Raw genomic sequence first — 16,117 nt, forward strand, 5'->3', positions numbered from 1 at the left:
GGCCATTGTTTTGTAAACTCTGTTGAGAAGACAAAAGGTTCACTGGAGTCCTGACAGAGTTCATTCACAGGCAACTGGAAAATCACCATCTATTGTTTACCTATCAAGACCAGAAATCTCCTCCTCCTCTGGAAGACTTGCTTACAGTGGTCATTCTGAGTTTCCTCTTAAAGTCTCAGGATAATTAACAAGTTTAACAAAATTTAGAGCAGAAAAAAGGTTGGTTATTGTGCTTCATGAATCGTGATTTAGTAACAACTTTTGCTTGGCTCTGCACCAAACAAGCATGTTTCCTTACATCTGCATGCACTGATTTGTAGGTCAGGACATCTCTAATCTCTCTCATTCACAGTGGTTGGTTGTGACACATTTTATCTTTATCCCCCCAAAAATTGCGGCTCCTACAATTTGAATATTGCGCTATTGTGATTTTGATAATATTTCAATTAATTGTTCAGCTCTTGTAAAAATGTTTCAACAGATACGGATTATGAACTCAGGACATGAACAACTACTTTTGCATGGAGATTAGTTACTGATCAGCTACAGTTAATTACTTAAATCATAGCATAAACAGATGAAAGGCAATTATTTAGACTGAAGACCTACAGTATATAAAGTAAGCACTAAAGTGATAAATCTGAACTGCTCTCAGCTCACAACTATAACACAAACAGTTACATACCATTGACTGAACAAATAGGACTCGTCTGCTTAGATCAAGATGTAGATTGGAGCATGCGCAAGAATACTAATATCTCAATATGAATAAAAGTATTGATAACCGTAGGTTTGAATGACCTTTCAGGCAAAGCAGGTTCTAATATCCAGCCATGTCGTGGTGTTTGACTGTGATTTAAGTTTGATTTCGTCGATCCAGTAGGTGACCTTCTTGTCAAGCCTTTCACCATCGTTTGAAGTGACTGAAAAGTATTCTGCTGTCTACATTTCAACACCTCTCTCCTGTCTTCCTCGTTCCCCTCTTCCCCTCCACTGGAGATAAGCAGCCTGCCACAACGAGTGTGAGAAAATCCATCAACACCGCTACCCACAAGGCCAGAGGGATGGTAGAGGTTCAGCACCGGGTCAAGGGGTCACGGTCTTTCTAGACACACGGCACAGGTGTTTTGGTTATTGAAGGACCATCCGGGTTAACGAGGGATGAACTTTAAAATAGGGTTGCTAAAATAAAGGCTGTCAACAACTTTGTTTACTTGTATACATGTATATTTATTTATACTTTGAGATTCCTGAAAATCCATTGGTATCTCTGGTTTGGATTTTCTTTTTCAATAAAAGGAAAAGTTATTGCCTTATTGAGTCACATAGGGTCCCCCACATCCTGCCTGCCTCTTCACCTGTCCCTATCCAATAAAATTAAAACTAAATGGAAGTTTTCAAGAAGTCAAAATAAAGTGAAACCGGGCAATAATGTCATGTTTCTGCGTTAATTATAGATAAATGTTTCAGATTAATACCTCAGATCAGAACCACACATCAATTTTGTCCATAATGGAGCTGTTCTATCAGTGTAGGTACCATATAGTTGGTGAGAATCCTGAGTGAAATGCCATGAAGGAGTTGAGGTTAAATTTAAGCGTGGACATAAAGCTATGTGGGTCACTGCCCTGAAGGCCGAAACTAACATGGCTGGCCCGGAGGAAAAAACACACAGGGCTCCTGCTGTCTTCTCAAGAGTGTGTGGAACTCTCTCACACAAACACACACAACCACACACACACATTCCCAGAATTTAATTCGCACACACGTGCAGGTCAGTTACACAGATGCTGGCAAACATCTCTATATGACCAGTAACTCTCTCAGCAGCATAAACACACAGATACATTTCAACAAATCAGGCTGGAATTATAGATATTGTCTATTGGACATTAAGGTAACAGCCTCTCAGACATCACCAGAGTTAGATTATATCACCAGCCATAAATCACCATAATTTATTTCTAGTTGTTATGAAACTGTTGTCTGTTGACTGGTAATAATGCTCTCTGCAGCAGAGTTTGCACACAGCAAAGATTCATATTTGGGTGAAATTATCCTTTAATTAGACTGCACTTATTTGAACTGGAATACTCAATACAGTCCAAGTGCATACTTCATTAACGTAGCATCTGTGTCTGCCAGGATCGACACATCTGCACTTCCCCCTTAACTGCCGTCCACAACCAAAACATCTGAATCCGCTATAATGCTCACACATCCAAGCGACTGAAAACCAAACGAGGGAGCGCTGAAGCAAGTTTAACTCAGCCAAAGACATGTTGTTCCAGATTGGACATGGGCTGAGCAGACCTTAACTGACCTCACAACAAGGAGGTGGAATGAGTTCTCTGCAATATGTTAGATTGACAGGGCTTAAACTCCACTAACATGAACAGAAATGTGGCATTTCCATACACCTCGCGCTGCAGGAAACCTCCAATTTGAGTGAGAACGAGTTTTTCCAAAATCACTCCAGACTAATCCCTACTGAGTCCCATCTAATGTATCCTTAACAAACTCTACCGGAGTGGAGCTCAAGTGCAGAAATGACTTATGTAACATACCAAAAGCCACACCAAGCGGTCTGGCCGGCAAGCAAAGGGCTTACACTGAAAATGCAAGGCTTTACCGCGGGAGAGGAGGGGGTGTGAGCCACAGCTGGATGTGGAGGAACACGGGCTTGAATATGTGTCACATCTGCCCCACAGTTGGCAACAGAGGGCCAGTTTAAATCATAACATAAGCAGGCATTTTGTTACTGGCAACCAATGTAGAGTAATCTACTGGTCGGATCACAGCGTTTAATGTAATGCACAGTATTTGGGTCAGTTTGAAATGAATTGAGGCTGGAAACATAAACTGGTAGTGGTGTTTTTTCTTCAACTGCAGCGTGTATGAATGTATGGCAACTTTTTAACATAAAAACATCATAACTCTTATGAACAAATTCTATCCTGCTACCATACAATTGCCTGCTTGGTCACACAGAGTCAAATGTTCAAATTAAAACCAGGCAATTTTGTCAATTACTTCATCTAACAAAACTGTTTTTTCTCTCTCTCTCTCTCTCTCTCTCTCTCTCTCTCTCTCTCTCTCTCTCTCTCCCCAACACAACTTCCACATCTGTTTCTCTCCATCAAATCTGACCAGCGTCGCACAGCGCAGAAACTGTTTAACTGACAACATAAATCACAGCGTACAGCTGATGAACCGGGGTATTAACACGAAAAAGTTGCAGCGTTCAGTTTATAATACCGCCGTTCTGGAAGCCATAAATCTACAGGCTACAGAAAGAGAGAATTCAGAAGTTCACGAGAGGAATGATTCCTCATTACTGAGATAAGAGAAGTTTGGATCATTTAGTGAGACGCAGCTGAGCACCATTTTGTTCCATGTATTATTTCATCTGGGAGTTCCTGCATATTTTTCAGCTTAGAGAGTCATATGCTTTCCAAATCTTCTGTTGTTTTCTGCATTTAAAGCGCTTGTTCTTTACAGTACAACTTAGGCTGACCGTTTACTAAACTAGGCAAAAGTTGAGGTTGTTATCCTTCAAAACTTTGGTGCGAACACTGAATTATCATACTAATGTTCTTTAAAATTCATGATATGGAAAAATCAGAGAAGGGAGTAAGTTTGCACAGAAAGCTGTGGCTTCAAATTCAGATCCATGATAGATAAAGACGCAAACACCATCATGATGTTCTTAACAACTGTGCATCAGCGTACACGTTTTGATAAAAGAGACTAAAAAGCTGTGGAAGCAAAAACCTTTGTTTCACACATCATGTCTGGCCCGGACAACTTCATGACTTCATCACTGATACATGGCTGACGGTGAAGTCACTGTTTGGATGAGTCGTACACAGTCATACACTGAGCATCAAGTATACTGTTATACAGACGAGAGATGACCGTGTGAGTGTGTGAGAAGTGACAAAATGCAAAATGAGGCTGCCTATTAAAGAGGAAACCAGTTCCCCCCTTATCTCACTTTAACTGGTCAGTCCGGTTACCGCCAACACATGGCCCAGCTCTGCAGGACAGCAGCCCAGCAACTGCTGCCCTGCCAGCTGTTACTGTGTCCAGCACACGCTCAGACACACAAACACACACGTATCATACAGCTAAAATAAGCTCATTTCAATAGTGCCTCTTTTTGTTTCGACTGAAGTCAAACATGAATCAGAGAGAACCAGGAAGCCACAGTGATCAAAAAGCAAACAGATAGAAAGAAGAAGAAAAAAAAAGGAGAGGTAGGATTAAAGTCAGCGAACCTGAACGAGTCAGACAAAAAAAAAAAGAAATGATTAAAGAGAGAAACAGGAGGGTTCCCTTCACTAAAGAAAAACACATGAGGAAGGATATTGTGCGGTGGAAGCTGCTGGGACAGAGATTACTTTCCACACACATGGGAGGGAGATGGAGTTCAACTTTTCTTTGTCTCAGAAAGTCTGGAGGAAAAAGTCCCACACTCGCACCGGCGTGATGCAAACACACACACACACTTACCTTTCAGACAGAACATGGCTCCTCACTTATTTCCCCATTTATCCACGAGAAACGAACGCCGGTCTCTTTCTCTGCTCTTCCTCTTCAGACCTTCTCAATCTTCCTCTTTCTCACCCTCCTTTCCTCTCTCCCCCTCTCCCTTTTTCCTCTACAGTGCTCGGTCGAAGTGTTCACACACAGACGCACGGATCCCGACACACACACTCCTCTCTCCCGTTACCTCTCTAGCCATCTCCCTCCCTCTCTCTCTCTCTCTCCCCCCTCACACACACGCTCTGAGTGGCAGCCAGCCAGCTTCCACACTGCAGGAAACTGCTCTGCGACCCCCCGACACTCTGCTTCCCCCCTCGCTCTCTCTGTGCATCTCTGAATGTCTCTCCACCACGCTGACAATCACCCCCTCATCACTCCGCCCCATCAGTGTTAAGAGGCAGAAGCCCATTGCAATATAAAACTCTTGAAGCTGCTGTCATCCCATGATAAATGTCCTTAATGCACATGTGAAAGATAAAACACAAGCATGCAGTAGTTAAATTAATAGAAAGAAGGTCAATGCTCTTATTAAGGCAGGCGAAAAATCAAAACAAAATTACGCACACAGAGCGTGAGCCTCGTCGAGGATTGTGATTGTAGAGAATCTGGGCAGTCAGCAGTTCAGAGGGAGGCAGGGGGCCCCGGCTTGAGGCCGATCCATTGTGCGCTGATCAAATATAATCGCTTTAATCCCCACAATTCAACTGTTTGTTATCAGGAGCAGCTACGAGCTCGATGTATCCCCAACCCTCAACCGTGGTTGCTCTGAATCACCAGCAGCATCACACAGATGGGCGTCAGAAACACTGACTCAATCACCAACTGTGGAAACAATATCACGTCAAAATATAATTTGCCTATAGGGGGTTTTGCAGCTACTCCTGTCTTGTTCAAGGGGTAAAACAGTAACAATTCTTACCATAGATCACCTAAACTGCCCTTTAGTGCCCTTACAGTATCACTATATCAACAAAAAAGGTCATTTATAAGAGACAGAGAACAAAAATCTAACCGAAACAGGGAAGAGATCACTCGAAAAGTCAGGAAATAAACACCCTCATCAAATAATGTCCCATGACAAATCAATACACAATTAGCACTGGAGCGTAATCTTCCTTTAATGGGAGCTGTGAGGTGACAAAATCTGAGCGAAGTGACAACAGAGTGTGAATGTGTCAACTGAAAGTTTGGCTCACTCCTGACTACATAGCTGAATGCAAAATGCCATTGATTTCCAATGAGGTTCCGTAATGGCTTTCTCTTCACTGCTGGTTACTGCTTAAAGGGCTGCTGAGGCTTCAAGTCAAAGAACCACTCGAGCCTCATTACACTGCATTATGTTCTGTGCTGGTCAAAGCTGACCATTTTTACATTTCGAAATATGAGATGAATTGACTAATTTATACATTTTAATTCATACAATGATAATGAATGTTGTTTGTGCCTCTATTCTGAAGCAAATGTTTATCATGTAATGCAGATACCAGGCATAACAAAAGCAACATGCTGAATAGCAGGATTAAGCTATTATTGTAATAATAACAATAATAGTCACAGTAATTATAGCAATTGCTCTACTCACAGCTATTACTGCAAAATATGTCATCCTAAAGCATCATAAAAGCTTACGGGGGCATTCGAACTACTCTACACATTAGGTTATAATCCTTTAGGTTTTAATAACATATGACAGCCAGCCATAATTAGTCACTGAAACATACTACAGTGTGTTGCGTGTATGTGTGTGTGTGTGTGTGTGTGTGTGTTACGAACATGTTAATCCCACCACATAGCAGCTCGCAGGCTATGACACGTCTGCCCCGACCAGATGTCACCAATTAAGGCCTGATTGGCGTGTGTGAGCGCTAGTGTGTGCGATGGTGTAAGCGAGCCCCTCCGCAAGAGTGTATAAAATGAAAAATGCCATGAAAACACAACTCTGGAAATAATCAGCAGTTAAAGACACGCAAATCCCTGAATAGAGCCACCTAACCAGACAATAAAACCTGACTTCATCAGACCTCCACCTTAATTGGATGTTGCTTTTCCCAAAAATGGCTTTCACTTTAACCTTCACCATAAAACTTTCTACTCTGAAGAAACACTTGAGGTTTGCCTGACCACTGCTCTTACAAAGCTGAAATCATAAAAGCAGAGAGGTGGAATTTCTTTTCTATTTTCAAACAATCACGTCATGTTGGCCCCCCTTCCACATGAGGCCAGGGCAGGTGCTGAACTGTTGAGTATCAATGTCTTCACTGAGGAAAATGTAGGTGTTGTTAGATTACAGTATATGGGCCAAGTGATGAAACAAAACACTGGAAATAAAAGTTGAAATATCACCCAAAAAAACTCCAAGCCGAGGTGGAAAATTTAAAGTATTCAGCAGCCCAGTATTGATAAATGACAAAGTGCAATGGTCACAGCGAAATTAATCAATCTAATCAGGACATACGAACCATGTGATTCCAAATATTCACACAACAATCGTAGATGGGGGCTGTACTTTATCCTGTGTCAGTTTGTAAGTTTGTTGGTTGGTTTGTCAGCAGGATTACACAAAACTACTGAGCAGATTTCCATAAAACTTGAAAGGAGGATGTCTGTTGACATTGGACTGCGTGGCAACGCGGTCTCCTGCTTAAATGGCAGGTGTACTGTAACTACGGCACATAAAGACTGTATTCAGAGACATTCCAACTGACCACTGTTGTCGCTCCCCAAAACACAGTCTTTGTCTACGAATAAAAGACTATCATGAGGGCTGAAACGTGTCAAAGGCTCCATTATAGATAACATCTTATCTTACACGTCAGTCGGTAACCGCTTGTCCTGCGCATCTTCCTGTCCAGTACAGCACGAACATGACATGTTGTTTCTATCAGCCGTGAAACCCTGCGTCAGAAGATAAAACGCAACAACACACGCAGATAAGAACTAATCCTGTTGTAGCAAACACAACACTTGCAGACACGGACAGCTAGACACGCGATGGAAAGGAACATGGAACTGGATAAAATCTGACCAGATTGAACAGTATTGAGGGACTGAAAAAGATCATCTCACTTCAAATGATGTCAGCACAGCTCCTGTGTGCGAGGATTATAATCTCTCACCTCTGGATTGTGTTGGGACAGCATCAGTACATGGTATCAACATAAGCCCTCTGGACCTCTATCCCCTCACAGACTAAAATCATCCTCTACCTTCGCTTTTTATCATTGAGTCATTCACGGATTAGATCCCATAATACAAAGGTAATAGGATACATGTAGTATGACACAAAACAAGGTGGGTGGTGCACGTCAGAGATTTGGATTTTGGTGGGGAAATACGAGGTAATGCCATTTTAATGCAGGCTAAAACTCGACTGAGATGTGTGGCGGGCGTACAGTAGGTCTGATCTGGGATCAGCTGATAGGGACATAAAAAGCAGGTTATGTGGATCAGAGAGCTTGACTTACCTGATCATTACCACACCAGTGTCAGCACATGGAAGAGATAGAAAGAGAAAAAGGTAATTAGAAACAGTTTAATTTACCGTTCTTGCACGTAGTAACTGTATATATCTGAATGCAGTAGGCGTGTGTTTGCGCCCTGGGCTGTGGGCCACATCACCAGATTTCCATGTCTGTCATTTAATGAGGCCTTGCTGGTTTATACATCACATCACCCCCCTACAGCGAATTATCATCTGCTAATCTGGATTTACACATGGACTACATAATGATGATGAGAGCATGTCGCCGAGTGTGTGTGTGCGTTTGGAAATGTTAGTCCAAAACCCCTCAAAAAAAAAAAAAGAGCGTTACACAAGTGTTCGGTCTCCTCTGAATCCTCTTTAGATTTCACTATACACCTCACACACACACACACACACACACAAGGATTTCAAAACATTCATAAACAGCTCATTATTGGAAAATGTATAATGTGAGACCCTATTCTGGTCCTAACAGCCACAACACTGGAGTGCCAAGGTATGGTAAATATTTAGGTCAATATGTCGTTGGCCTAAATTTCTAAATGAATGTCCAATAAATAAAAAAAAAAGGCAGAAATTCACAGTAACATATTGTGGATGAATAAAAACACATCAGAACATTCTACTAAATCCTTCAATCTCCCAGTTTTGCATGTTAACATGGTACACTCCTACTTGCCAATAACAGAAATCTCAGTGAGTCACCAAGTTCATTTCATGTGGCGACTTGCTGTACACAGCACGTAAACAGCATACACTGTAAGAAGCAGTAAAGTAATCATGTAAAGCCCACATCCTTAGCTACCAAACAGGCCAGACAGGGATTCAGGCTCAGGAGGGCTGAGGTGCCTTCCAAAACAGCAATCATGCCCGCCCGTGAATTGATTCAGACATAAAAGCCACGTGGGAGGATCCATAGGGTTGATTGAGGAGACTGATCAGGTTAATTTGTCTCTGTGTACGTGTGTGACAGAGCAGGGAATAGAGAGGGGAGAGGAGACAGTTTTTTCATTTTAAAGTCTATAAAACGTCAAAAAAACAATCCTTATCTTGTCCAATCTACAGTTCAAAAACCAAAGACTCTTCATTTACTATCTTAGTGGGAAAGAAAAGCAGAAAATCCTCACATTTCAGAAACTGGAACCAGAAAAATTGACTATAACAATTAATGAATTATGAAAAATATTTTTCTTTGCGATTGACCGATCAATTGATCTATTAATCTTCACAGCTCGACATCAACTCCATGACCTTTTCTTCACCACTGTTGCCACCTACAGGCTCCAGGCCTCATGAGCAGAGCTTTTCTCTCTGCTGGGCATCAGAAAGTAAATGCGTCCTAATTCAGCATTACTACTTACCGCATCTAAGCAAGTTTTCAGTACGTGAGACGTCAATAGGCGGACTGAATCCTCTTGATTTTTGTGTGTGCTGTTGTCCCGCAAGACTTTGCACAAAGAAAACAGAGGAGGAGCTCACAGCAGGAATAAGTACCACAAATTATGGACGGTGGTCGGGCAGTTCCAGGAACGTCTCGTAAAACAAAAAAAGCCATTAAATCTGAGGGGGATCCTGCCGGTCTGTTGGTTAAGATGCATACCAAACCAAACCGTATATTCCAGCCAAGGACCCTGTTCTTCTCTACCCATGCTGCCATCTAATGAAAGCTTAATAATAGAGGCTAAAAAAGTATAAAATGCTTATAAATCAGTTTTGTCTTGGTTCATTTGTGTATTAGCTAGTTTCAATGCCATTGATCAGGACAAGTATTTTACTTTAATCCTTCCAGTATGTCGAAGTATCCTTGAGCAAGATACTGAACCCCAAAGTTGCTCCTGATGTGCACTTGGCACCTTGTGTGAAGGCAGCCACTGCCATCAGTAAGGGTCCTGCGATGAGCTGGCGACTCATTCAGGGTGAACCCTGGCCTACGCCCATAGAATGAAACTGGATTTGGCCCCAGTAAGCCCCGCAACCCCTTAGGGGGGAAAAGCGGCAACATCCCGCGACCCTCACGGATAAGCGGAAAAGAAAACGGAACGGAACGGAACCTTCAAGTATGCATATCAGATGTTTTGTACTCACTGCACAGTAAGGCTGTACCAGACTCAGAATGTTGTTCGTCAAATCAATCTGGCTTTTCAATAACAAGATTAAACTATTTGTTCCCTTTTTGTCCCTAAAGACTATCTTCCAATTATTATCACGTCCAACGTTTCACCTGTAAGACTCATATTTTAATGCATTTCTTTGTCTTCCACACAGTCAGAAAAAAAGTAAAACCATGCGTCCTGCTCATAGTTTAGCAATGAGATCCCAGTGCTCCACAGAGCATCTCTCCGACCGTGCTGGTGAAAGCACGGACAGCCAAGTAGTCAGTCCCAGAGGATTGCAGTGTAGGAGGTTTTACTACCATCTGGTTCAGAAGTGGTTTAGCCGACTACACTGACTGGTCATCACCAGAGCAGAGAGAACAGACTGGAGTCACGCTGCCCTGCCTTGCTCGTTTGTGGTCATTTTGCAATGCGGTTTGCAAACAAAGTTTGCAGCCTGTCATGAAGTTGCTCCTCGTGACCCAACTCGAAAACAAAAGTAGAGTTATTCGACTGAAAAAACACGAGTATGACTCGAATCATCAACTATTAAGAGGCAGCCCTACTGCACAAACAATCTACTATCAAAATTTGTTTTCAGTGCAAAGTTTATATAATTACTATATATCATGTAATTTGGAAACCAAACGCTGTTGACCAGCTGTACAATAACTAAATTAAATCCTCAATTGTCAGTGTAAGTGAAGTTTTTCCGGAGTTTTTCTCACTCTTGGAATCCCCCTTGATTTAGAATATCAAACACCAAAAATGTGGCTTTAGGAATCTGTCAACACGACAAGGTACATTTAATTAGTTTTGAGTTTTTCTGTTTATCATTTTCTGATCCCAGTCAAAGCTCAGTGATGTTGATCCACCTCAAGTCATTTAAGTATGCCTTGACAGCCAATAGCAGCTTGGGTAACAGACTGCTCTCTTACACATGATTGGCTCAGAGTCGCCCCAATAAGAAGGTCAAGCTGAACCACACCAGGAAGCTCCTCACTCGCACGCCCGTTACTGTGGCAACCGCGGCAAACACCCAGCCAGTCGAGATCGAGGCTGCAACAAAATTGCAGGCTTTGGAGCCACAGGCACTCATTTACGGGCTATATTTACACACAGGCACGGTGCGCGGCTGCCCATGTGTCTTGTAATGGGTCCTGGCAGGCGCGTAAAAGCAAGATCCAGATGTTATAAATACTTCAGGTTCAAACTAGAGAGATATTCTTATGAATCGCTTCCTCTGTGTGGTGTGCAGTGTGCATATGTACTGTGTGTGTGTGTGTATGCTTCTGTGAGTGTGTATGTGTGTGCGTGCGTGCGTGTGTGCATGCGTGTGCTATGGATGGAATAATTTTACTTTGACCTGTCTCTGACACTGTCTCTGGCCTGGAATTAGCTATAATAAGATATAGACTGTGTGTATGACAGGGAAAAGCAAAGAAAGAAAAAAAAAGAGGGTGTGTGTGTGTTGGAAAAAAGCAAAGAAGGAGAGAGGATCAGTCTCCGAGAAGCAAAGGTCTACGTAGAATAACACGTTATTTGCCTTGTTACTCTTAATTTCCTCATCCTCTTGTGTACTCTCTCCATCTCCTAGCAGTGTGTTAGCTGATATAGCAAAATCAATAAACACTCCCCCTTCCTTCCTTGATGATTTAACAACCAAATGCTCATCTATCCTAGACTGAAATGAACCTGCTTCCTGGCTATAGTTAACAAATAATTCATGGGAAGAATCAAACCTAAAAAGTCATGTTAGCAAGAAGAGATTGCCCAAGAACTACACAAGGCACAAGGAAGGAGCAAACTCAGATAGAAAGGTTCAAAATAAGTAAGGATGATTGATCAAACTGAGATGAGATCGGTAACAAACATATAAGAATATCTACAACATAATGTGGTGAACATGTAAAGCCTTGGTTTTTTGTGCCCTTGTTCCATTATGGTGACCGCAGCCCTTACCCTTTGACTTCGAGAAAAATGTGAGGACCTCTAACCATGCTAACCATGTGCAGCCCTGAGCCATTTTAGAAAGGGGCAGGTTCAGAGGTGACAAGACTGACTAGGATGGATTGAGACATGCAGTAAACGAAAACAGCAACAAGCTCCACATTCCTGCGAGGCAGCAAAGTGGCCACTTGTGCTAAGGTAGCTCCACGTGTCTTTAGGAACCACTTAACTTTGGCCTAAAGCAACAAAGCAACAACAACATGTAATATTACATTTTAAATAATCAACACCAACCATAGACTAATACTGAAAATGCTGCATATGTTGCGACTGAACTACTTCACTTCACATATCTACCTCAGCAGCTTTGCACTCACTGGGAGGCTACTAATGATGACTGAAGTCTGCAATGTATGCAGCTAATTGGAGTGAGTCAGATCATTGTTATGCTGGCTGTTAAAGACAAAATAATAATCTGAAACTGTAAAAGGAAGGCAAAAGGCAATTGGCCAAATGGCTTTTTCAAACTTTAGTTTGTTTTTCTCTGGTCAGAATCAATGAATGAGTTGGTAAACTTGATGTGTTTCCTCTTGGTTCAGTTACTAATCAAAACACAAAAACATTCAAGCGTATAACCACATTCAAATCTTTCCTCTGCTCATAAATGTTCCTGGGACAGCAACAATAAAGTAAACCCAAGTAGACAGTTCCTGAAGATGGTCCTGTCTGCCTAAATATCAAGAAGGCTGATGTGAGTCCAGCTGAAACAGACCTGCCACTGCTGCTGGAGATGACGACAAACTTAATAAAGAGCACTCTGAGACCGAAGTGCAGCATCTGCGTCTTTTTCCATTTTCAGGTAAAGGTTAGGCTACAGTTACATCCATTGTTCTTATTGACACCACTGGCCAAATATACACACATGCATGTGTACACACACACACACACACACGCACAACTAATGAACCGATGAATAAATAATGAGCCCAATCTGGAAACACAATACCCCTGAGGTACTAAGCAAAGTATAAATGACATTCCTACCTGAGTTCAGATGATGTCCACATATAAACTAGAAATGTCACTGAAGAAAACAAATTACTCTACAGTATTAACACTTGGTCTGAGTGATGGGCTACGCAAGCCTCAGCACGGACACATGCACTCCCTGGCACCAAACCCTGCGCCCACATCGCCACCAGCCTGTGACATCACCACGCGTGTGACATCACCTGTTTCCGGTCTGACACATCATTGTTTACCTATCGCAACACACAAAGTGCCCTTTGACCCCCTTCCAGCCCCACTGATCGCACTCAGACCTCCTGCTTGTCTCCCTATGGCAACCAGGAAGTGCCAAGGATGTGGACACAGAGAACAAGGGGCCATAAAAAGACAGTGACCCACTTCTTGCTTTTGCTTGTGCATGTAAACAAGTCATTCACTGGCTTCCTGGTCGAGAGCGAGAACAAAAATCCATTCAAATGAGCTCCAAGCTTTGTGACAGCAGCCAAGGCAAACATACAGCATGGTTTGGTGGGTGTGCATCTAAAGAAACATGCAACAAACAGAATTGTATGGCAGTAACGTAGATTAACTCTTCATTGCTGTCGGTCCTTCCTTCGCTCACCTATTTTGTGCTGAGGCTGATACACCCAGTTATCATCATCTTCTTCGTCTCTGTCCACGGCATGAAGGTGAGTGTGCGAGTACGCTGGACGGGTGTGGATGGCGTGGAGCTCACTCTGGCTGTGGAAGATGCGCCTGCTCTGGCGGGAAAGGGTGGACACGCTGAGCCAGCTGAGAGCGCGGGACAGGCCAGCAGGTTTTTCCTTACGAAAGGAAGAGGACCTCCTGTCCCCTCTCATCCTGATTCAGGGAAAAGTAAGTCCAAGATGGGAAGGTGTAGGATCCGACTGTCTTGAAAACCAAGTTTTAAACTGGATAAATAATCCTCAGATGGAGATCATTCCAAACATTTTTTGACACACAAGCTAAAATGCTTCGAACTATTCAGATTCTATGTTAAGAATCAAATGAGTTCCAGGTGGAAGTTCAGCCCAGTTTTCCTTCACTTTCTTTGCACAGTTCCACATCATGACTCTAGTCAGGACAGTCTTGACTTCCAACCACTTTCTCCTTCAATTCATCTCTTTGTCAGAAGCAAAAAGTCGGACTTAAATCATCTCTTTTCCTTTCTTCACTTCCTTTGTGCTTAAAGATTCTGGGCGCGATTCCCAACCCCAAAGGGGTAATTAAGCAATGCAGCAAGCTGGAAAATCACCACCCCTCTGCAGACGCACGCTCATATGTGTGTTCTCAATGTTGGCTGCAATAATCCTTCTTGGTGCTTGACAGGGTGAAGAGAGGTTTCCAAATTGCATAAAGATACTTTTCAATCACTGCAAGTCAACGGTTGTTGTTTACAGCCATGCGTGCCCTCGAGAGCGGTTATCTCCAGTTGTTAGCACATGCACCAGCTGACACGCACCATCTCAGCGCCAGGCAGGACCAGGAGGTTAAAGTGGTTTCAGCGTCCCTGGGTCTATTCCCAGCCTGATGAAGTTACATGCATACTCACACATTGGCACAAACACATGAAATCCTCCCGCCACAAGCTCCAAATAGGGATCCTCTATTATGTGTGTAGATGCAAAGATGACGCCACCTCTTAGGGTTTCCAGAGAATGTCGTCCAACTTCTTGTCAACCACTTCTCTTTCCTCTCCGTGCAGTTTCTACAGCATTACTCCCCGGTCTATCGCCGTCACTGGCAGATGAAGAAGAAGTGTGCTAAGTATGCTGCTGTTGTGGAAAAAGTCCAGGCGTTGACAGTCGTCTGAATCTGTCACTCAATCAGCTGATCAGCACGAGTAAGAATCAGGAAGGGAAGCCCACACCTGCTGCACTCACACGCAGCGTGACGCACGGACAGGCTTAAAAGACCTATGTGCTGGTGAGGATTCCCTGAACTTTGGTCCTCGTTGGTCAACAAGAAAGCAAGTGCATGACTGCCTATAGGAGTTGACCGTGTGTTGTGAGTGTAAGGTTAGGATTACACCCAACCCCACGAGCCACGGTGCTGAAATATGAGTCAGCCCCTCCCTTCTTTCCCTCCCTCCCTTTTTCTTTTGGTTTTTCTGTGATCCCTGATCTTTGCCCCTCCCTTCCATCCGTTTGCCGGCATGGCAACCACTCCTCCCTCCCTCCTTCGCAGCTTTCTTCCCGCCCTCGCACCTTTTTTTCCCCCTGAGTTCTGTTTACTTTCCCCATTATCCTTGTCGCTTCCAGTCCCTCAGGTGCTTCTTCCTTGAGGAAGCATTTGAATCCAGCCTCGCCACAGCTAGTGATAATAGCAATTGCAAGTCATGCTTCATCCAAAAGACATTTTAATGCCAGATTCACAAGGAACACACTACTTTTTAAAACTTTCAGGCACTAAGCTGTATGTTCAAATATACTGTATGTTAAGAGTCTTCGAGGACACACTCATAGCATTACTGCGGTTGATATTCTGCCCGAGGTACTGGAGGCAACTGGTTAAACAACAAACTCTACGTAACTGACGACAACCCCAAACAAGGATTAATAACAGGGTGGTGAAAACACCCACCCAACACTGATTGATTGGTCTAAGATGTAAGAAAGCACTGACGTGATATTGTTTTTTATGCCACTGGTGTATATTCTTTAGTAAAATATAAAACACAGCACATACTTAGCTGCCCAACATATAGTTGAGGCAGGCGAAAATAGCCCACAGGGGCCCTCAGGGACAAAAACAAAGCCTTACAAGTGTGTTTGCGAGGTGGAGTTTTCCCACCCAAGTGTTACCGCAGAGGGAGTGTGTGACCACCAAGGTGTGACAATAAAGTAGCACTGTGCAAGTGTGTGCATGTGTGTATTTTTGTGTTTGAAGCACACATATCCCAGTAATCCCATTCCTCAATCAGTCCCTTTCACTACCATGTCCCCACTTGCACAACCTTGATAAGACCTGAGGACTGGAAAGTTAAAGGGAATAGCTTCTGTTCAGGCACCGA

At 43.1% G+C, this 16,117-nt stretch overlaps 1 protein-coding gene across 8 annotated transcripts in view; it reads right to left on the reverse strand.

Moving 5' to 3' along the window:
• The window catches only part of nhsl1b (NHS-like 1b), a 106,928-nt gene that overhangs the window by 46,537 nt on the left and 44,274 nt on the right, over nt 1-16,117 (reverse strand). Inside the window, exon 1 of one of the 8 annotated variants that reach the window (XM_030405395.1) lies at nt 13,706-15,059. The exons of 5 other annotated variants lie outside the window; for them this stretch is intronic. In XM_030405395.1, coding sequence (XP_030261255.1) covers nt 13,706-13,943 — 238 coding nt within the window. In that variant the 5' untranslated portion in view covers nt 13,944-15,059. Of the gene's footprint in view, nt 1-4,515; nt 4,745-13,705; nt 15,060-16,117 lie in introns of those variants that run through there. 2 more of the 8 variants (XM_030405392.1, XM_030405402.1) reach the window with 2 other exon arrangements.

This window comes from Sparus aurata, chromosome 22 (genome assembly GCF_900880675.1).
Source record: "Sparus aurata chromosome 22, fSpaAur1.1, whole genome shotgun sequence".
Taxonomy (NCBI): domain Eukaryota; kingdom Metazoa; phylum Chordata; class Actinopteri; order Spariformes; family Sparidae; genus Sparus; species Sparus aurata.